This window comes from Podarcis melisellensis, assembly GCF_964234715.1.
Source record: "Podarcis melisellensis genome assembly, chromosome: Z".
NCBI classification, from domain to species: Eukaryota; Metazoa; Chordata; class Lepidosauria; order Squamata; family Lacertidae; genus Podarcis; species Podarcis melisellensis.
Window position 1 is genome coordinate 1,078,064 of NC_138547.1, and position 22,767 is coordinate 1,100,830.

The 22,767-nt window shown below is 43.1% G+C and overlaps 2 protein-coding genes across 4 annotated transcripts in view; one reads left to right on the forward strand and one right to left on the reverse strand.

Moving 5' to 3' along the window:
• The window catches only part of PSMB7 (proteasome 20S subunit beta 7), a 30,918-nt gene extending 11,707 nt beyond the window's left edge, over window positions 1-19,211 (forward strand). Inside the window, exons 7-8 of the mRNA XM_081896625.1 lie at window positions 15,601-15,752; window positions 18,982-19,211. Of these exons, the coding sequence (XP_081752751.1) occupies window positions 15,601-15,752; window positions 18,982-19,093 (264 nt within the window). The 3' untranslated portion in view covers window positions 19,094-19,211. The remainder of the gene's footprint in view (window positions 1-15,600; window positions 15,753-18,981) is intronic.
• An 894-nt stretch (window positions 19,212-20,105) lies between these two features.
• The window catches only part of NEK6 (NIMA related kinase 6), a 96,118-nt gene continuing 93,456 nt past the window's right edge, over window positions 20,106-22,767 (reverse strand). For all 3 annotated transcript variants that reach the window (XM_081896603.1, XM_081896602.1, XM_081896604.1), the window contains one exon: window positions 20,106-22,043. In XM_081896603.1, coding sequence (XP_081752729.1) covers window positions 21,933-22,043 — 111 coding nt within the window. In that variant the 3' untranslated portion in view covers window positions 20,106-21,932. The remainder of the gene's footprint in view (window positions 22,044-22,767) is intronic.

Consider the following 22,767-nt stretch of genomic DNA (forward strand, 5'->3'; position numbering starts at 1 on the left):
CAACAGTCTGAAGAGTCACTTTGTTGTCTTCTGTGGGGATTATCCAAAGTATTGTTTCTGTGCTAATAAATATGCACAAAACTTGAGTTAGACACAAAACTAAAATGTGTGCACCTATGGAGAAATCCGTGCAAGTCTGACACCTGTGCCTTGTGGATGTAATTGCAGGAATTCTTCAGGATGTGTTAAACACATACCTGATGTTTCCTCAAATGCTGGTGCTTCCAGATATTTTGTGCCTGACTCTTTAAGCTATGAGTGCAAAAGTGGAAGTTATGGGTGATTATTGGGTCTCTAGTCTGTGCATGTTCTTCACAAAGCCACATTCTGTGCCCTTGAGGTTTTTTTTAAAGTGGAGACGGGCATTGAAGTCACTTTTTGTGGCTTAGTGGTTTTCTACTCCCAGCTTGTCAAGGGTGAAATCCTCAGTACCATATTTGTGTGTTGAAACAGCAGAATGGCTAAAAAGGGGAGCAGAAATAGTAAGTTTCTAGTTGCTTAAAGGCCAGCCTGATTTAAGCAATTGTCATGTACCCAATCAAGCGGCATTTTTAACTGGCTGCTGAATTGAGCATAAACAGGAATCCATTAATTTTGGTTGGCCATGGTAGCTGCTGCTGCTGCCTCTTGAGTCTCTGAAAATAATGTACTTTGCTTTCTGAGTCCTTTGAAGGAAGCCCAGTGCAGAGTAATGGAAGAGCCCCTACCTGTCCCTTGCCAGAGGTGTTCACTGTTGGAGGTTCTATTTATCCTCACAGAAGAGCAAAATGTGACTCAGCACCCAGTTGAAGTTGACAGCTTGTCTTGGGAAAGCAATCACCTTCAGCCCAACATTTTTACTTGATGGGTGATTGTGTTAATGAGTTGGATCTTAACTGCTGCTATTCTGCTAATATCACTCCTTAAGTCACAGTGAAGATCTCCTAGATAGGCCAGGCTCCTGTGTCACCCTCGCAGAGTACACAAGGCTCAGATTAGCAGGCCAGAGCTAACCCAGCAATTCTGAGCTTTTATTCTTGATTGGGAATGGATGTGTTGAGAAAGGAGAAGACCAATACTTTGTGTGCCTGTGGTGTCACTTGTTTGTCAAGGTGTAGAAGCATCACAAAAGAGGGGCAGGCCCATTTGCCCCAGGGTCTTCACACCTGACTGTACTGCCTTGGCATTCTTCTTGTTTGTTTATGATTTTACTGGTTTATTAATTTCCATACCACTCTTCATCCAAAGATCATCATCATTACTATATTAATGCTTTGGGCAGAGCAGCTTGCTCTGTCCTCTGACTAGAATAAAGAAGCAAGTTTCCATTTTCAAACAGCTTATAACCACATTTTGGGGTTCATATGGAAGAATTGGAGTGAGGATCCCCTCCACGCTTGCCCCATTCCTTCTCCTTCATCTTCCAGCCACTCCCCTCCCTAGTTGGAAAAAACAAATGTTTTATTGGCTAATCTGGTTTTATGGGAGGGAGAGAATTGTATCCTGCTCTGACTACTATAGATAGCGTGGACTACCAAGTGCATGTGGGTTTGGATGGCAAAAAGACTAGAATTCTGTTTGTGTATGTGCTATTTTTAACTATGAAGGGAGGGTCTATCTTGGCCAGAATGAAGTGCCCCTTTTTAGATGGGTGTTCTCTAGCACAAATTCCTTGAAGGTTTAGTAGCATAACAGGTTACACGAAGACAGCTCCTCTGTGAAAAGACTGAACAATATTTGGTAAATCTCTGTACCTCTCCAATGTGTTAATGCTGAATTGGTCAACTGCTGATGCGCATGCAGTGAAAAGAACTTTAAAAATCTTGGTGCCATGGTCATTAAAATGTGTAGAAAATTAATATTTTTTTCTGTCAAGATTAATGCAGCTCCTTTGTTTGCTAATTGTCAGAATATCTTGATAGAGCTTTTAAAGGGCAGTGGTGTTCTTCAAGACCATCACATCACAGAGAAATGATTCAAAGGCAAACTGTCCTGCACCCTCTGGTATCAACTTGCAAATTAGCATCTGGAATCTAATTAAACAAGCTTAATGAAATCAGTAGCTGAATACTGCAGGAAAAGACAATCAGCCCCCACCCCCTCTGATATATATTCTGTACTACTGAAGCCGTTCACCAAAAGCATCGTGTGAGCACAGTTAAAGAAATTAGCATTTATTTGAAGACAAGGAACTGTTTTTTTCATTCTGTTACGCTTTTGGCATGCGCCAGCGTCCCCAGAGAGCCGTGCCACAACACATAGTGCACAATATTTATAAATCTGACAGGCAATAATAGCAACTTGAAAAATTTCTTTTGCTGGAATTTCAAGTTGAGAGCTGCCAAAAGCTGAGAGGATCAAACCTGCTCTGGCAGCTGCTGTGCCCTACAGTGAGAATAGCAGACTTTGAAGATGTTCGACTTAAAAAAACCAGGACTGCAGGCTTAGCCAATTTTTGCAGGTTTCTCCAGCCCTGGCTCTCCGCCGTTTGAAGATGAGTTGTCGAAGCTTCTACCACTGCCTCAGGCATCCTCACACCAGCAGGGCCTGTCCCCCCCCCCCACCTCCGACCGAGTCTTGAGTTTTAGGTAGCAAGTGGCTTTGTTGGTGCCAAGTGTGACAGCCCTTCCTTAGGCTGTAGCGCAGAGTCTGTCTGTTGAGCCTTCTCAGGATAGATCAGTGGTGGGATGCTGGCCTCCAGAGGGGCTGTTACGGATTTCCAAGGATGGCAACTGCTTTAGGCCTAAAGCTCAGACATGTTGTTGATGCTTCAGACAGGAGGTTGAGCCCCTGGCCACTGTAGGGCAAGCACAGTTGTTCACATGTGTACCTAAACTTGCCTGAAATAAGAATGGGAGAGTGGTGAAGCTATTGATGGCTTGGGTTGAATTCTTGGAGCAGGGTTATACTGTTTGCATTCTGTAGCGCCTTCCAGTAGGAGAAATTCTAGGCCCCTAGGGACTTTCCCCCCTCTACCCTTGTGCAAGGCTAACATCTAAACATTTAATGCTTATTCATTTTAACTGAGATTAAATCTAGTTAGGGCAACCTGCAACCTTGGGGAGAGGCTGCATGAGGGAATACGCTGCTTCCTCTTGCTTCAAGGAGATATGGTGGCATTTTTATATGGATAGCTCTTCTTCCAGTCTCCAGTAATGTTGAACCTATTCATATGCTTAGCAATGACAGAAAAGGGTATTTCTTCTCTCTTTTCTAATACTGTTAAATACTGTCATACTTTAGAGGCTTGGAGACAAAAGGACCAGAATTAATCTTGGCCCAGATGAACCATGCTGATTTGTTTCTCATTTCTGCCTGGAAACACCCCTGAGTTTGCAGGACTGGTGCCTGGTATGCAGGACTTGTGGAAGGAAAGAAGGGCACAGTCTTGAATGCTGGTAGGTTTGCTGGGCATCTTGCTAACAGGGCAGCAGAGCTGGACTACAGCTGATGAGGACTGAAGGGGAGGAGGAGTGTGAGGAGGGAGGAAGGTGAGGGAGAGTCAGCTCAGAAGAGATGGAATTGCCTGCTGGGCTGCAGTCCTTCCTTACAATCACATTTACTCACCCTTTAGCAGTTTGAAGTTTTTTCCCTCCCGCAGCCTTGACCTGACTTTAGAAATAGTTTCTCTAGCAGTTTGCTGTTCCCATTGTGGCAGTTTGGTCTGTTGTGTTGGGGTGGGAGGGGTGGGAGAAGCATTGTGCTGTCCGATTTCATTGGTCCAGCATGCTGACATATTATTTATGTTGCTGTTAGGATTGCCCTTCTCTGAAGAAGGCCTTGCATTCCATTCTAGGACTAGTGGTGTATTATCAGATACTTTGCACTTCCTAATAATTGTTTACAGTGGTACCTCTGGTTGCGAACGCGATCCGTTCCGGAGGCCGGTTCGCAACCTGGAAAGAACGCAACCTGTGTCCGTACAGGTGTGGGTTGCGATTTGCCACTTCTGTGCATGCGCGTGACGTCATTTTGCGCATATGCACGAGCGGTGAAACCTGGAAGTAACCCTTTCTGGTATTTCCGGGTTGCCATGGGACGCAACCTGAAAACGCGCAACCTGAAGCAAACGTAACATGAGGCATGACTGTATATGAAAAAGGGCTCTGGAGATGCAGCTTCTGGAACTTGAGAGCCTCTGTATCGCTGCACTTAAGGGCAGTGCACTATGTATATTAGAGAGAGTCATGCAAAGCACAAGTGAGCCCCCAGTGAAAAACAGCAAGTGCTGTTCCACGCCTTTTTCAACCATGGGGGCTGAAAGAGAAAGCGTCATTCAGAACACCACATTCAGCCCCACATGTTGGATTTGAACATCGGAAGCCTGGCAAGTGGCCTCTGCAGCCCAGCCCAGCCAGCCATCTGAAATCTGTTTTTGTTTGCAGATGTGAGGCATTTGGCCTGAAAGCCATGAAGCTGTAGCCACTCCCCAGAAGCTTGTTCCCATCATGCAAGCACCATGACAAATGCATTGTCTGCACTTCTCTTCACATTCCCACTGCAGCGGAATGTGAAACCCCTCTGCTTAATAGGATGAGGGTGGCTGGTGGGTTCTGTGTGCAGATCTCACACGCACTGCAAAGTCTGTGGAAAGACACAGTCCAGCCTCCTGCCTCCCAGAGCGTTTTGAAACCACAGCTCTAGAGTGCAAGGCTGGACTGGCCAATGGACTGCTTTTCTGGACTTAAACGGTGGAAGATTCAGGATCTGTAGTTCAGGATGGATGTGAAAGAACAGGGCTCAGATGGGGATGTTGTGGAGAGTGAAGGAAATGACGGACGTAATTATTTGCGGCCGGGCGCCTGATTAATGGCTGACAACAATGCTGATAGTTGGGAGTTTTTGTTTGTTTTTTGACAACCGCCGAAACTTAAAACTTGATCAGGTGCTGGCGCCTCATCAGTCTCATTTAGGCTTCCTGTGTGAGTGACTGACACTCTGGAGCGGTGACACACTGCATATGAATGCTGGCTTCATTAGTGGGGCTGATCAAAATGCCCGTGTCCCTGCCACAGGGCTCAGGTGTGGGTGTCTTCTGGCTAATCCCCCCAGTTGACACTTGGTGTTTTAATGACTCCATAGGAAGGTGGCCGCGTGCTGGGGGGGGTTGCCAGCAGACGGCGGAGATCAAGGGAGACAGCCTGCATTAAGCGGGAGAGCTGCCTGAGCAACCTGCATCCCCACTGGCAGCACACGCAGCTTATGCAGAATGCCTTTCAAAAACGGGGCCCCTTTGCGAGGGGGGGAGAGCGCCCACCGCTTTGTGTATCTCTGGTGTTTGGCGCTTGCACTTTGCCTTGCCGGCTGCAGCCTCTCTGCCTTTTTCTCTGGGGCAGGAATTGTGAAGATTCATGCAAGGATGCTGGTATTTCTCCAAACTTCGTCTCCCCATTTCCCTCTCTTAAATACAAACATAATTGAGGGTACTAATTTGGATTTTCCTTCATCAGTGGAACTTTCTACCTGGCATGAATTTTTCTACCTGGCATGCACAAAAAAAGAATCCTGTGGAACTAATTATAGAAAAAACTCTTTTTTTATTTTTTATTTAGGGGGGGGGATTTTCCAGTGATTGGGTATCTTGAGCTGTTTCATCAGTGTTCTCCCATAAGGAAATAATACATAAACGGTGGAAAAAAACATCACACTATTATGAGTGTTCCATCTGTATTTCAGCTAGGCAGATGAAATGATTCCCCTTTTCTCCCCCCATGTAGGGTTCCAGGGTCCCCCCCCCCAATTTCAGGGTCCACACAAGGGGAAGGGGGGGAGAGGAAAGCCCCTTTGCACCAGGGGAAGTGCTTGCCGAGGACTTCCCCACGGGGTTTCTTAAGTGAATCCAACCAAAGTTACCTTAAGGGTCTGATTTCTGTTAACACTGGCAGGCCTGCAGTTGCTTGCTAGTTTTCTTTAGTACTGTGTATAATTTGAAAATGTATGCTGAACTGCAGCACCTTTAAACTGAGAGGTGCAGCAACAGCCCACTGAACTTTGTGGAAACGAAGTTAGTGCCTATTATATGAGCAGTTCTGCTCACAGTGGACTGTTGAAATCTGGTGATCGCTTTCACTCCTCGCAGAGTAGGTATGCCAGACAGGTAATTATTTTTGATGCATTTCTTAGGAGCCAAGTATTCAAACAAAAGTTGTATTACTGTTGTTTCTCTAACTGAAGGAAATGGTGAGATTTTCCTGGAAAAAATCCCCCCCCCCCCAACAATGCAAGACTGGTTTGGTGCTTCTGCAGCAAGCAGAGTTCTTAATACAAAATACATTTTGTATGCAAAGAGCCAAGAAATACTAAGTGGAGGAGGGGGCAGGGGTAGGGAAATATTTGTTGTGAACTTTGGAGAGAGGTTTTATTGGAATTCCCAGAATACTTTAATGATGTGGTTGTGGACTCTTCCCCTGCCTCTAAGATTGATTTTTTTCCCTGTTGACAGTAAAACACGAACAAATACACCTTAATACCCAACAGAGGGTTGCTGTTATAACACCGTTCACAATTCTGCAAGCTGCCTTTTCTTTTTCTTTTTGGTTCTCTGTCCATTTCCACCTTTCTGCTGTCACACAGATCCAGCTCCTCACTGCAGCTGTGAGAGGATGGATTAAGAAGATTTATAAAATCAAGGCTTTTTTCTCACAGCATTCACTTGCTTGGATTTTGCTTCCAATCAGATCTTGGTTCCGTTTGCTACAATTTGTATCAGTAACAAATTAAATATGCCTGTGCATTTGTGTTTATCTTATAGTAAATGAAAGCCCCTTGAAAATTCAGGTGGAGGCTGGCTCTGTGAGGTTTTATCCAGCAGAATGGCAGTGGCGGTGGCTGCTCATATAAGAATGAAATAAGAGGAGCCAGCCTTACTGAATGGTAGTTCTAGAATCATACATTTCTGCCTTGGCAGGTAATTCAACATAAATTGTTAATGTAAATTCAGGTTAGTGGGGAAGATATTTTTTACTAAAAAAGATAAACTGCTGATTAATTCAGTATAGAACTCAATTACAAATTGAAAGGGCCACTGCGGGACTCCAGAACCCTAAAGAGAACAGATGTTGAATTGATACTCCAGCATATTTCACACTGGTATGAAATATTAACATGGTTTATTATACTTGTGATGTAGATATGGGAAAGAGGAGGCCTGGCTTGCGTGTGTTTGTACTAGTGTGTTGTGAAAATAGCAAAGGTTCAGCCAGCTGTAATTAAAGGCTTTAAGAGATGGCTGATTCAGGGAGGATCTGAAGAACAAAGCCCAGTAAGTTTGTTTACAATTTGTTTTTAGATGTTTACAATGTGCAGAAGACAGATCATACAGCACGACATTTTTGCTAAATGCCCCAAAGGCAAGGACTCTTATATTGAACCTTGGCCTGCTTCAGATCGAGTTTCGTAACACGGGGTGAAATAATGCTACTTTTGACCTGTGTGTCTTGTGATTCCATTTGGAGATTCAGCCTCTTTTTCCCACTTTATTGTTGTGTCAGAAAAGGTGGGTTTGCATGGTGCGTGGCTGAAGTAGTAATGTTTCCTTGCTTCTCTGAAAAGCTCCTACCTGCAGTAACCCGTTGCAGAGCGCCTGTGTTCTTGTAAAATGTGGTTAACAGAACAGCCTGAAGGTTTGCTGTGCCAGAATGTGAGCCAAGGATGAGCTGCAGCAGCACACATGTTGATGGTCAAGGCCCAGCATTACTGCCAGGAAGTCTCATCCATGCATGCAGAGTTTATTGTTGTGCAAAGCGCACTTCAAATATCAGCACCCATACAAGGAGTGAATTCTCGTGATGAAACAAACTCTTGTTTATTTATTGTTGCCAAAGCTTGTGTGTCTATGCTGTCTGTCATAGCTATATAGGCATCCTAGACAACACGCGCGCCCCCACTCCCAGATGTTTAAATTCTCAAACAGTGGGGGACCCATGACCTCATAATTTCTCTTGCATTGAGATCTGGAAGATTACAGTGTGGTTACATCACCTGTTTGATTTCCTGCCTCATTGAAGCAAACATTCACATGGCATTTGGTCTGTAACATGGAAATCCACCATCTTTCGGTTCCCAGTGTGGAACTGAGAAGTGAGTCTTTTGTGTTCCTGATGCTTTTACTCCTTGCTGCTGAATGGCAACCAGAACAGCCTGGCTCTGCTGCATTAGGAATATCGCCAGTGAGGTAAAATGCTTCACAAATGTACACAGCTTGCTGTAGCATTATATGCTGGAGGCCGGGTTAGGGTCACTTCATCCAGCTATTTCTGGATGCAAGGAAGAAATTGCTTAATTGGGTGAGGGTCAGTACAGGAGTAAATCTAGTCAGCTTGGATAAAGTGTTGCCCATTTTGAAAATTATTTGTATGGCAGCATAAGCTTCTGTGCTGCATTATTTTTTATGGGTCCTTCAATGCATCAGTTCATGAACCTTTCATTACGTAACTCACTAAATTAATATAAGAGTATATATCCTGTACTGATAGTTTTTTTTAATACCCGTTACTACTTTTAAATTAATACAGCTGGGGTACTGAGCGCAAAATAAGTTTTGAGTGCTATCCTATGAATGTTGATTTGGAAGTAAGTCCCACCAAGCTCACTTGGATTCCTGGGTAAATAAATGCACCTTGGATCGCCTCCTTTCCATGGATGCTAGATGATTCGTTGTGGGGTGGGGGAGGAAGGGAACCTTGTGGCCCTCCAGATGTTCTTGGACTTGCAACTTCCCCCAGCCCCAGCCAGCCTGAGGCAGTAGTGATGGATGGTGGAAGCTTTAGTTCAACATCTAAAGGGCCACAGGCTCCCCATCCCTGCTGTAGGAAATTGTCTCTTTAATTTTAGCAAATGGAGACTTGGTGTATGTGGGGTGACCTCACGTTGATTTCCTCTGCCCCTGGTCTCCTGCCCTTGTGATAGCAGACAGCAGTGTTCTCCAGTTACAAAACGTGTGTTTCTTGATGACTTAGGAACTTGTGTGAAAAGCATTGGATGGAGTGGAGAACTGGCACCACAAATTTCCCTTGCCCCAAATAAAACAATTGCTTCAGCAGTTTCTGGGTGATTGCTCGAAAGCTAAAGTCAGAAGAAAGCAATAATCTTGCCATCTTATTCCACTAGGAGGTTGTGCTTCAAAGCAACAGTATCTGAATTGCTTTCCCCTCCTGTTGTACTTTGGGAAATAAGGAGCATTAGAACTCAGGTCTCTATAAGCCTGTATGTCTCTGTCAGTTGAAGTTGGGGGCTCCTTTTAAAAAATAAAATAAAGCAAGGGAGGGGATGCAGGAAGTAATCAAACCTTTTTGATACGGAGCAGCTGCACTGGGTTGGTTCTCTTCCTGAGCTTCTCAGCAGATTTAGCTCCGCTTCCAGTTATGTATTGATCTCGACAGAGTTTCTCCCAGAAGACAGGCATATCCACATTTCTATACAATCGAGGCTGCCGATTACTCTTCCATGGTCTAATTATCCTTCTCTAGGCTTTGGTATCCTTCAAGAGCTATCGTTTTGCTAGTCCCAAACTCCCAGCACTTCTGTATAGATTTTACTGCCGCTCTGACCTCCCGAATGCCCCCCTCCCCAGCCCAGTTATCTCTCTCAGATTCTCACTTAAAGTAATTTGTACATTTTATCTTTTTTATATATATATAGTGAGGGCATAGAACATATTCCATTCTTCCACACTGGAACTATGCTGATGTGGTTCAAAATGTCAGGATGCAGCTGTTTACAGACAACCCAAAATACTGTTGGTGAATTTATAGGCACCTTTTCATGAGGTTGGAGTAGCTGGATGATGAAAAGCTGAAATAACTTTATGCAGGCTCTAAATATGTAGAAATGTATTCACCTCTCATCCCATTTCAGTGGACTGGCATTCTCCAAACAGTCCCAGGTTATTTTTTCTAAGGAAAGAGACATCCAGAAATGGACGTGAGGCAGTTTTGGCGTAACGTTTTGTAGATGATGAAGTGACTTCTTTGCTTGCGACACAGCCAGCCTGCCTTTTCACTTGCAGAGTTGTCTCTCCTGTATGTGGATTGGGGTGCTCTGTACTCTTCCACCTGCAAATCAGTGAAGTGACCAAGGCACTTACTTGTAAAACAAATGTGGAAGTGTTGTGTCTGGGGACGGGGAGAAACAGAGCTGACTTTGGGACTCTTGCCACTGCTGTTGGAGAGGGAGGTAATCTATCAGTTTTGGAGCATCTACAAAATGCAACTCTCCTGATAACGGGTTTAAAGTAAAGATTTAATACCATCCTCTCTCTACTATGATGTTGCAGTGACAGTTTAAAACTCATTCTCTAAATCTCAGCAGACTTTACAGCCAGCAGTGGGCCAATATAGAGTTTAATGGCATTACAACACATAAATCATCTTTTAAAGATGCTACCAGTAGCTCCAAAATTAAATGCAGACAATGTCCTCAGTTATAAATAATTTATCAAACACCATTTCGGATGAGCCTTCATGCTGAGTTATTTATTTTAGCCTTTACTGTTCAATTCCTCAGATACGTTTTGAGAGATCCATTACTGGTCAGTTTAATGAACTTGGGGGTCTGCTGTGCCCCCCTCCAGCAGTTTGGCACATCTGTGGTGACCATTACATGGCTGGTCCAGACCTCTTTGTGCCTTTTACAAGTGCTGCCCATTTGTCATGTGGCGGTAAATGGAGGAGCACATTGGAGCCTTGGGACCCATTGCGTGATGCAGCAATGGAGGCAAGCCGAGTGCTCCATAAAGGGCTGCTTGTCACAGCTGACTTGTATTACAGTCCATCACTCTTACTGTAATCTCATTTAAGGAGCAGCCGTGGGCCCTAGAGAAGGATATTCCCAGTTAGCTTGGGCTTTGCAACCATAAAGGAGGAAGTGCTCCTTTTATATACTCAGAACTTTTAGGGTACTTTTTTAGATTAATTATTGCCCTGCGTCATTTGTGCTACCATCGTTAAGACTGCGACTGTCAGCACATTCAATATACACCTCTGTTTTGCAGCTTTAAAAACTTCGTTCGGTGGTAGGAATTAGCATATGTGGCATGTATGCAGGGCCAGTTTTTCCTGAGCAGTGTTTCACAGTGCCATTCTTGAGCAAAAACAATATTCCACTCGTATGCAACTGTTTCTTTAATTAATAGGATTTAATAAAATGGATGTTAAAAGTGTTACGTGGGCCTGATGGTGGTAGGTGGTACTTGATTTGGTAAAGTGGAGTTTGGTTTTGTCAGTTTAGACATGCAAAATGGCTTTGAAAGAATGCTAAAATAGTGTTGAATTTGGCACAGAGCAGACAGGCAACTGTATTTTCAGTCTGAGGAAGAATGCCTCTGTTTTTCTGGTGGTGTCAAGTATTATGTTTGCTTATTTCAGTACATCTTTTTTTCTTGCTAAACTGAGGGATGTAGCTCAGATAGGGTCACATGAACACACTCTAAGGACTCATATTTGATGACAAAAATCCTGGAAGCCCATCTTTCTGCTTTTCTGCTTTTAATTCTGAACCAGGACAAAGCTTAGTTTGTGTGTGTTCTGAATAATCATTTTGTTCGGTGGAAGCAAATGAGGCAGGCAGAATGCAGACCTCTCTGCCTGTGTCACAATTGAGCTATGAGACTCTTTGGGGCCTCTGCAGGAAGCACCTCTTGTGGAGAATCTGGAGAGTGCTGAACAACTGCTGGGAACAGGCACAATTTAATTTAAAAAATAATTAATTAATTACTATACCACCCTATACTCTGAGGTCTCAGGGCGGCTCACAGAACAAACTCAAAATAAAAACCTACAAAATATATAATCAAAATAAAAACAATAATCCCCAACCCCCAATTTTTTAAACGGGCATAGGATGTCAATTAAATCAGCCAAAGCTTGGTTTAAAAAGAATGTTTTTGCATGGTGCCTAAAGGTGTATAATGAAGGTGCCAAGCAAACTTCCCTGGGGAGAGCATTCCATAAATGGGGAGCCACTGCAGAGAAGGCCCATTCTTGTGTTGCTCTGATGGAGGAGCCACATGAAAAAAGGCCTCAGAAGAATGATCTCAGGGTCCAGGTTCAAATGGAAAGTGGTACCGTATTGCGATCTTGAGCCATTTAAGGCTTTAAAGGTCAAAACCAGCACTTCAGATTGGGTCCTTTGAATTCAAAATATTCAAAGTATGTACTCCAGAATAACATCTAGCTGTATTGATGTCCAGCTGTTCCTCAGCCTGCTATGTGTTGTTTTCTCAATCTTCTATGCCAGGCACCTAAAATTTGCCCTTTTCTACCCAAAAAGTCCAAAAGGAGCTCTTCAATATTATTCTCATTAAATTCATTAAATGTCCAAAATAGTTCTTCTCTGTTCCAATACGATGAATTTCTCAAGGATTCCGACAGATCTTAATAGTACTGTATAATAGTCCATATTTGTTTCCCTATCATACTCCCTCCTCCGTTTTTTCTACTCTGAGGGGGCCTTATTCATCCCTGCGGCCTTGAAAGTGTATAGCATCAAAGTGATGGCCACAATGGCCTATGCTGCACCTTTATGGGCTGCCTTTGCAAACCTCTCACCTTTAGAGACACTTCAAAGCCAATTCTTACGCCGACTCCTAAAATTACCAACATGCGTAAGTAATGCGGCTATTCGCTTAGAAATGAAGATCCCCTCAGTGGAGTTAGTTATATGGAGGAGAGTTTTGATTTATTGGATATCTCTATGGCATAAACTCCCGAACCACTATCTCATTCAATGCATGTGGCGTGATGACTTCACAAATTTGTGGTCAGGAAAAATCCATGCGAAATTGCTGTCCTATGAGATCTCGCCCACGGAATTGCTCAAACTGGATCTAAATGTGGCAAAAAAGTGTATAAATCAAAGGCTGGATGATGCGGAGCTATGCCAAAATTTCATAGCTGGCGGTGGAGCCTGTTCGCCGTTAAATTTCGGCATAACCCCTATCTACTGCTCTCCGTCCTACTTAACATCGCTAATGGCCGCGTCTCACCGATATGCCTTCATTAGAGCTAGGTTCAATGTGTTTCCAACAAACGTGCTGAGACATAGATTCACTAAGGGCCAAGTCCCTTCAATGTGTGCTTGTGAAATGAAAACATCTGAATCTCTACATCATGTTATGTTTATCTGCCCTTTGTACAGTTCAGCCCGTGCCAGTATACTAAACTCCATAATCCAGCCTATGGCTGACAAACCAGCAGACCTACAGCTTGCCTGGGTTCTTCAAGATGTGGATCCTTATATGACCCTACAGGTTGCTAAATTCCTAACAGCCGTCCTCTCGTACAAGAGACGGAACGGAATGTTAGCTGATTATTGATAGCTACAAGAATTTTCTATAATGACATCAGATATTGATTTTAATGTAGTGCCTAAAATTTTTAATTCTTAATCTTAATCTTTTCTTATGAATGGCTAATATCTGCTCTTGTGAGTTGTGAATTGTGTTATATTATTTGTGGTTTGTACGAGTCCGCTCTTTTTTTTTGATGTGTGTGTGTGTGTGTTTCATGATGGGCGTAAAGCCGAATAAACATTTTGATTTGATTGGAGATCCATATTTGTTTACTTGTTGTGTCTTTATTAATTCTTACCCAATTCCATATATTCAAGTACTATTTCCGGTTGACCATGCCTCATCTTTAAGAAAAAAGGGGAAACACTTCTTCCACTTCCATTCTTTTTCCAAACCAATCGCCAAAAGCTTAAAGGCTTTTTCTTCTGTGCTTACTTTAGTTTGTACCCAAGGCCCTTTCTCTCTCAGCTCCATCTTTGCCATCTCCGGTTGTCTCTTAATGTCTGTATTCATAAGTCCCTTCATCATCATAGCAACATCCACTGTCCAGACAGCTATATGGATATTGTTGCATTCCTCCAGACAACTATATGGATGTCATTGCATGTTCAGGCAGATATGGGTCCATATCTTTTTCCACAGGTTCTGAGCATTCTTTAATCTGATGTATCTTTGATGTATCAAATCTTTTTTTAATGTTCTATGCATTTCAGCTCTTAACTTCTGTCAGTTGTTCATCTAGTAGTTGGCATATGATACCAACAATCGATGAGGCATTTGGTGTTGTCTTTGCTGTATTGGGTTCTATTAATCTCTCCCTTGGCAGTATCTGGTTCACAAGAAGCTTGTGTCTGCTTCTTTATATATGCAATTCCTTTCTCAAACATATAAGATTCAGTTTTGTTTTCACAGCCAACACAGTATGCATAAGATGGAGACTTACAGGCAGTATAAAGTGAAGATTTAAAACAGATTCAGAGTCATCTTATACGTTGTATTCTTTCTTAGTCACCAGTGATTAAGATAAGCTTTTTGGTTATTTTTTTTAGCCTCTTAATTAGTGTCATTTAGTGCTTTTTTATGTTCTGGGTTGGGTGCTAATTAACTAGCAGATAGAAAATCCACTTTTTATTTATTTCCAGTCTTAGAAATAGTTAAAAGTAGGTTTTGCCAATCTGGTACCCTAATCTAAGGGCTATTATGTGGTGTGTGGGCCCAGTGAATGCTCCTTACTCCACCTCCAAAAACTTTTGCCTCTGGTGTGATGAATGTTTTCTTCTGAGCATGTGAGGCTTATCCCTGAACTCCCTTATCTCAAAAGGGAGTTTGGGTAACCAAGATGAATACTTTGGTTATCGTGAATCACCACATAATTATCTCTGCCAGTAGGAGTGTCAGCAATCAATGACTAGTTTGCCTTTTTCCTCCCCGGAAGTCCCCAATGCCCTGCAATCCTGGGAAAGGGCATTTCGGCAACATATTAGCTGATTAGACCAGGAGGCTCTCGCCTAAAAAAATGCTGAATTCATCATTTGTAAGCATCCTCCGTTGCGCTGGAGATCCTTATCCCAAGCACCTTTTGAAATCCAAATTTCCTCCCCTCAGTGGGCCTGTAGAGGGTGCTAATGTAATGGGAATCACTTGCCATTTTCTGCTGTGATGTGGTTCAGAGTACTGGTGGCAAAAACATAAATTTTCTACTGGAAAATCAATTAAAAGGAGGAGTTTGCTCTCAAAAATTGAGTGAGCTTTGGTTACCTGCATAGGATGTTACTTAACAATATCCTTGAGGGATTAAGTAATATGGTCTCTCTTAATGGCATTTCCAAGTCAGGTTAGTTTGCCTTTCGGTGAGTGTGCAGACTCACCAGTTGGGTGATCATGAATTTGCTAATTCTTTTCTTACCGAAATGGGTCCCCTTGCACCATATAGGGATAATGATGCTGGACTGCAACTCCCAGCAGCCATTGAGCACAGCCAAAAATATCTGGAGAACCACAAATTACTCATCCCTTTGATCAAAATTCCCTCCTTCCCCTGCTTGCTTTCCCAAGTGGATTTTGGTTTGGGTGTTCTCTTCCTTGGAATAGTTACAGCCTTTATGGATACACTTCGTTGCTGATTTGAATTGAGCAATATTTCCAGTTGCACAGGTTCTACCAAAGGGATCTTGGGCCTTGCAAACGGATCCTGTCCTGCGTTTGGTTTCTATGCAAGTTTTGCTTCAGGAGATGATCATTCCAATGGAGGCTGATGGCTGGCATTGTGCAATTGCCTGGAAATATGGGAAGGGGGGCAAATGTCTGATACCCGCTTTGAATTTTCTCCCTAGGAGGAAGAAGCCAAACAGCTTGTGAGAGATGCCATAGCAGCTGGCATATACAATGATCTGGGCTCTGGCAGTAACATTGATCTTTGCGTCCTCAGTAAGAACAAGCTGGACTTTCTCCGTCCTTACGATATGCCCAACAAAAAGGGGAAGAGGTGAGTGTGTCCCTGTTTCAATTGTTTTCACAGACAAGAGAGTTAAACCTTCAGATACCAGGAACAGGCAGATTACAAGTGCAAACACTTGTAATTGAAATGCTACAGGTAATTGTATCCCAATTGTTGAGGCTGCACACTGTTCCAGGTTAGATCATTAAAACGCACTCCTGAAAAATAAATGCACAAGAATTGTTTTGTCTGAAGTAGTTGTCAGCCTAAGAGAAAGTTTGCTCGTTCCAAAAGTGGAGGGAATTCATTTTAATAGGAACGAAGGGCTTTTTCGAGAGACGTGCACAAAGACTCATGGATAAACTGAGCAGTTATGGAATATGAGGAGAGGCCCTCGTGCACATCAGAAATGGTTAGATAGCAGGAAGCCAAGAGAATGGAAATACAGGTGGCTCATCATTTATGTGGGAGTTCCATTCTGCACACATATGCAAAATTGCATAAAATGGGGAGCACCTGGTGGCTTGTGAGGAGACCAACCCCAGAGCCCAAAGACAACCTTTTCAGGAGGGTTTACTCATGAATGAGCCTGAAGGCCGGCAGCAGGGCTTTGTTGAGCTACTCGGCCTCCCTGCCTGGCAGCTGCAGTTGCCTCTTCCCAGCACCTCAGCTGATTAAGCCATGCCGCCCCCTGGCTTGTGTGTAGAACCTCCCCAGAGCCTTGGGGTGGGTGTCCTTGAGCCAGGATTCAGGCTGCTCCCCATTTCCAGATACCTCTTCTGGGTCCCTGGCACCACACGTGTGCATTCTTGCACAAATAGATTGCACATAAATGGGGACTTGCTTATAAATTGACAGTTCTCCGTATGAAAAGAATGTGGGGCTGTAGAAAGTGGAGACCTCCAAGGATCAATATTGAGACCTGTGCTTTTTAACTTGTTTATAAACTGTCTTTGCTTAGGGGGGGGGAGCAGTGAGTGGCCAAATTTGCTGATGATGCTAAATTGTTCAGGTTTGTTAAAACAATTTGAGACTGTGAAGAGCTCCAAATGACCATCTGCAAACTGAGTAAAAGGGAGGCAAAGAAGGAAAGGCAGTTGAGTGTAAATGTAAGGTGATGTATTTTGTGGCATATATATATATATATATATATATATATATATATATATATATATGCAGGTTTTGGTGTCCTCGGGTGTCTTCCCGTGTAAAAGTTGGGGTGTCTAGGCGACGTTTCGACGAGGTCTCACTCGTCATCTTCAGGCTGGTGCTTTCGGCTTCTTGTTACTGGAACAGAGCAGGATCTCAGTGTTTGAGTTCCTCACTGAGATCCTGCTCTGTTCCAGTAACAAGAAGCCGAAAGCACCAGCCTGAAGATGACGAGTGAGACCTCGTCGAAACGTCGCCTAGACACCCCAACTTTTACACGGGAAGACACCCGAGGACACCAAAACCTGCATTCCTGTACCCGTGAAAATCTACGAAAGCAAATATATATATATATATATATTCACATATACACTCATAGGGTCTGAACTGGCAGTGACTGATCAGGAATGAAACCTTGGGTTTGTAGTGGATAGCTCAGTGAAGATGTTGACTCTGTGTGTGGCAGCTGTGAAAAAGGCAAATTCTGTGCTAGGGATCATTAGGAAAAGAATTTAAAATAAAATGGCCAACATCATTGTGCCATTATACCAATCTATGGTGGAACTGCCTTTGACATACTATACACAGCTCTGGTCCCCTCACCTTAAAAGGGTAGAGTTGGAAAAGTTGAGAAATGTTCAACTGAAATGATCAAGGTGGAGCAACAGGTTGAAACCTTTGAGACTTTTAAGTTGACAGGAAAGGCAAACAAGGGGTGACCTGATAGACGTTTATAAAATCATGTATGACATAAAGTGGCTCGGGAGGTTTTCTCCCTCACAACAGAACTCCTAGACATGCAGAGAAGCTGAACGTTGGAAGAATCAGAATATATAAAGTACTTCATGTGGAACCTGCTCCCACAGGAGGCAGTGATTCCGTTAAGGGAGGTTAAGGCTACCAGGGGCTACTAACCAAGACGCCCGTGTTCTGCCTCCACTCAGCAGTGTGCTTTGGAAGACAAGTTGCTGGTAATGGCAGGTGGGCAGAGTGTGGTTTTGCTCATGTTCTGCTTATGGGCTTCCTCCATGTATGTGGTTGGCCACTGTGAGAAGAGGATGCTAGACTAGGTGGGCAATTGGCCTGATCCAGGAGGCTGTTCTTAGCTTCTTAAAGTGCAATTGTCCAGCGCAAATAGTATGCTGTGAAAAGGCAGCAGCTGGGACAGTGACCCTTTAGGGAGACCAGTATTCCCTGTGCATCTGCTTTGTCTTTGCCAAGGACATGGCTGTTTCAAAGTAGGGAAGAGTCGGAACTTTCCATTTTTGTTGACAAGGGAATAGCCACTTTGCTGTGCAGTTTTCCATTCTGTTCCTTGCACCAGGTTATTCTTGAAGTTGCACTAGAGTGTGGGCAATAACAAGAACCGCATCATTTTGCATGGCAGCAGCTATTTGCTTCTTTCAAAGACTAGAAAGGACCATTTGGGAACATACTCCTGACTGACCTTGAAAAAGGATCCTGTCTTTGCAGGAGCCACTTTCCCTGTGCTTGTAACCTTCTGTAAAAAGAAAAGGCTTATTGTAATCAGCTTTCTGGGTCACTGTCCTAATGCAATCCACAACTCCCCGGAAAGGTCACCTGGGGTTTCCACTCATAGCCTCCAACTGGGCTAACTGGAGGCACTGACATTCTCTCTATCCAAGAGAGGTTCTTCAAAAGCCAGAGTGCAAGAGGGATATGGATTACAAATACAGAATGAGGTGCTCTTGGCAGGGGTCAAAGCTCTAACTTGGCTTTCTGCTCCAAAATGGAGTCTTCCTTTCCAATAACTTTGTCTTAGAACGTATTCACACGCAGCATTAAACCATTGTATTTTAATCTATGTGTCCAGATGCCTCCCTCTTGGCCCATGTCTAACTGCCCTGCAGCAGAGGAAATAAGCTGGAGTCTGGCTTGTTGTGACTTGTAACTCTGGGCCATGTGGTTTTGTTTCCTCTGTGGGTAGTCAGAAGGGGGCGATTAACCTGCTGTGTTCTATTTGGGAAAAGGGCAACTTTACTCAGTACAGCAACTAGATCTAAGTATATATCTGAGTCTCCATCTGCCCCCCCCCCTTGTTAGTGGGATTTCTGGCAGACACACATTACCCTCTATAATTGTTTCTCTATTCTCCACCCTCAAACAGGCAAGGGCGATACAGCTGTGAGAGGGGAACTACAGGTGTGCTCTATACGAAGGTTACACCCTTGGATCTTGAAGTGGCAGATGAGACGGTGCAAACAATGGATACATCTTGACTTCCTGGGAACTTCTGGGCAGTGGAAGAGAATTGAGAATTTTCATACATGAATTCTGCATCTGTATGCTGGCATTAATGTTCTGTATGCAGATTTAATAAAAACCAATATGAATTGACCGGTTGACTTGCGTAATAACTGGGGCAGGGAAAAATAATTTTCTAAAATGATTATTTGCTTCGGTAGGTCAGCCCAGTTGTACATCCAGCCTATTATGTGACCTCAGCCACTTCACAAGTAGATCAGCAGTCATTCTTAGATGTAAAAGTTAACAGATCTTATCCCCTGTGTGCTAATGGTGTATTTATGCTGAAGCTGTCTGGTGAACAACAAGCAATAGCCTAGGATTGTGTGGACTAAAAGCCTGCTTCATTCGTTAAATCTGCTGAAGCAAGTTTTAGGTCATGAAAACTTGTGATGTAAATTTGTTGGTCTTTAAGGTGCTCAGCAGATTCCTTGGTTTTGAATACAATATCCTTTTATATTGATATATATATATATATATATCCCATATTCTTCATAACTCAAGAGGAATAAATAAAGTGTGGTCACAGCATTTTTTGCTGAACACTTTCACGTACCTTAAGCAGGTATGGCAGCGGCAGGGGGTCATAGATCATTTAGTAAGGCAGCAAAGCAAAAGTAACAGACATAAGGTGGGAATTATTTGACCCTGGAACCCGTGTTGCTCTGGATTTTACACCAATCAGCCCCAAGTGGCTTTACCTCACCCCACACCTAAGCTTTTTGGGGGGGGATATAGTACAGGTAAATGAGGTGACAAGTATATTTCCAAGGAAGAGGAAGGGCAGAAAGTCGGTATCAAGCTCAGTACGATTCAAACTAACTTTGATAAATGGCTATTATCCTACTTGTTACCCTTGAAACTTACATGTGCAGTATTTAATATGTGAACCAATTACCTAGTCCTTGGTTTAGCGGTCAACCATTTCAGCCTGTAACCATGGGAAATTCTTTCCTCAAGATTGCAAAAATATGTGCTCAGACAATATGCTTTTACACCAGGCACCTTTTTCTTTCTACAAAGAAAACTGTTTATTTTGTAAATCATTTAATCTTATCTAAAAATGCACATTCACAAAAAAATTCTTTGGAAATACATGTACTTAAGCGCTAATAGATCTTAAGGAGTAAGTATATGAGACCAGATTTTAGCAGACACACCTGTAACATGGAATTGCCCAACAGACAGAAGTTTCATGTTGCACCCCAAGACCAGGTTATATATAAATTCAAATGAAGCCTGCAGTGCCAGGGAGAGACTACCTTGCTTTTAAAGACACCCACCAGCAGCAGCACCTGAGAGTTTGTAAGCAGATGTGCTGCCACTGTACAATAAAGCTGAAATATTCTGACTTTCCACCAAGATTGATAGGCTGGACTTCCCTGTGGCTTTCCACAGCCAGGATCTTTCACAGCAATTAAACACTAGCCTTATTACCCTTTGTAGATTGTTTCAGAACTGCTTAGTAGTTGGCATTGCCCTTCTCAATTTAAGGCAGACTGAGCTACACAGAAATCCACTGAAAAAGATGCATGTATATTCCATTCTTTATTTCCAGCAAAATAACCTGCTTTGAGAATAGCCCAGAGGCCAGGCCACATTTCAGCCCCTGAAATGTGGACATCCTTCTCTAATTAGCATCCTTCAGTACTGAAGCTGATTGAGCACCATTACTCGGAAAGAAAAGAAAAAAGACAGATGCAAGAGAAAGCTGACTTCCTGAGCAAAACCTTTCTTGGGCCAATGGAAACTGAATTACCAAGTCAATGAAGTAATTTAGCTGATTGAAAGTATGTGTAAATGCAAAGTCTTAATATGTCCTTCAAATCAGCTTGTTTAAAATATTCACATTCTTCAATGAGTCTTCACAGTTAAGAAGTGTGGGTGATCATTTGAGTCAAAATGAATGAATTCTATTTTAACTTACCTTATTGCATGGTCAATGTAATACCCTTTTACATTATGTTTTGAACACTGCTTCAAGGTAGTTGTAGATGGCCAAAGTACCACTGATTTTACAAAGCTTTCCCCCCAACCCCATATTCTGCGTGCAGTAACACTGGTCATGTAATATTAGCTATTGAGATTCTCACAAGATCTGTGCCAGCAGCGGCACAGAAACTGACAAAAAAGAGAGCTTTGGTTTGAGGCCTGCAGTGGAGGCCTCACTGACTGCAGCCATAGTGACAAATAAAATGCATTGCAAAATATTAATCACAAAGTTTCAATTTCTTTAAAAAAATCTTCAAACATGTTCCCTCACCAGACCCTATTATTGCCAAGGAGGGAAGTATAAAAACTCCAGGCTGGATGTTTTTTTTAAAAAATATATGAACTAAAAACTGAATTTGCTATTAACCATTTGCAAAAGAGGCAGAAGTAGCAGTTATACAAATTACACAAAATCTACTGTAATTCTTACATTAGTATAAAGTGATTTCACCAAAGGAATTATTTCAATATTTCACATTAGTTAAGATACAAGGGGTGTGTCAAATACACAAATGAGAAACCCTTGCTATAATAACCTAACCTAGATTACACACAACAGTTTTAAGAAAGGATCTTTTAAGAGATCTATATCTGTAACGGGTTATTTTAAAAAGTAACACACTTGCAGCAGCATCTCACAGCCTTCACTTAGAGCGGATCCACTCTGTGAGCGCCCCTGCAAATGGCCAGCAGAAATCATGAAGCGTCTTCCTAGGAAGGCTCAACTCTCCCATGTAAATTGGCGAGGCACCTCTTGGTTTCGTCCGAGACAGAAGGTTCAAGTAAGACTACGCTGGGATGGCTTTTCTGGGAGCATGTCGATCAAGTGCTGGAGGTCCACACATGCATCTGTTTTGCTAGCTGGTGCACATAACCAATGTCAGGTCTCTGGTCAGGATCTGGGTATATGCACATGCTGACCAGCTCTCGCAACTGCAAGGGGGAAAACAAGAGGACCATGAGACACACCCTGCCACCCATCGCCATGCGCACCTGCCTGGTGATGCAAGAGGGGCCCGTTCCCATTTGAAGGCACCCAAAGCCTTCCACTGCCAGCCTATGAATAAAGTATTCTACCACCCTTGAGCTCTAGAGTAGAACTTGGTCAGCTCCATGGATTTTAAGACAGTTTGAAGACAAAACATGCATGCACACGCACTCACAGATGCTCACGTTAGAGAGTAGCACACTTGCCTGGGGATACCAACATTTTAGATGCAGGTTTCAAAATTCCCACACTCACTGTTCAATACTCATTAGTCCAATCCCACCTCCCTTTCCCTCTCTAATGGGCCTGGGCATACCATCAGAAAATGGCTCAGGCATTCAGGTTTTGCAGTAGTTGACAATATTGGGAAGTATCCGATGTAAGAAGTATATATCTACAGAGGGAGGTCAATGTGAAAGCCCTCATTAGCAATAATTGCCATTCTGTTAATATTCTGTGTTTGGTGGTGAAGAGAATGACATGTTGAGGAGGCCCGAGAGGAAGCCGAGCCAGGACCTAATGAATATTTAGCTAACCTTCCTGTATGTACAACTGGAATAGCTGGGTATATGCCAAACTCAGAGCAGCAGCAGCACCCCCCCCCCCGATGTTGATGGAATCCCAACCAACCAACAATGCCAATGGCCAGGGATGGTGACAACTGTAGAC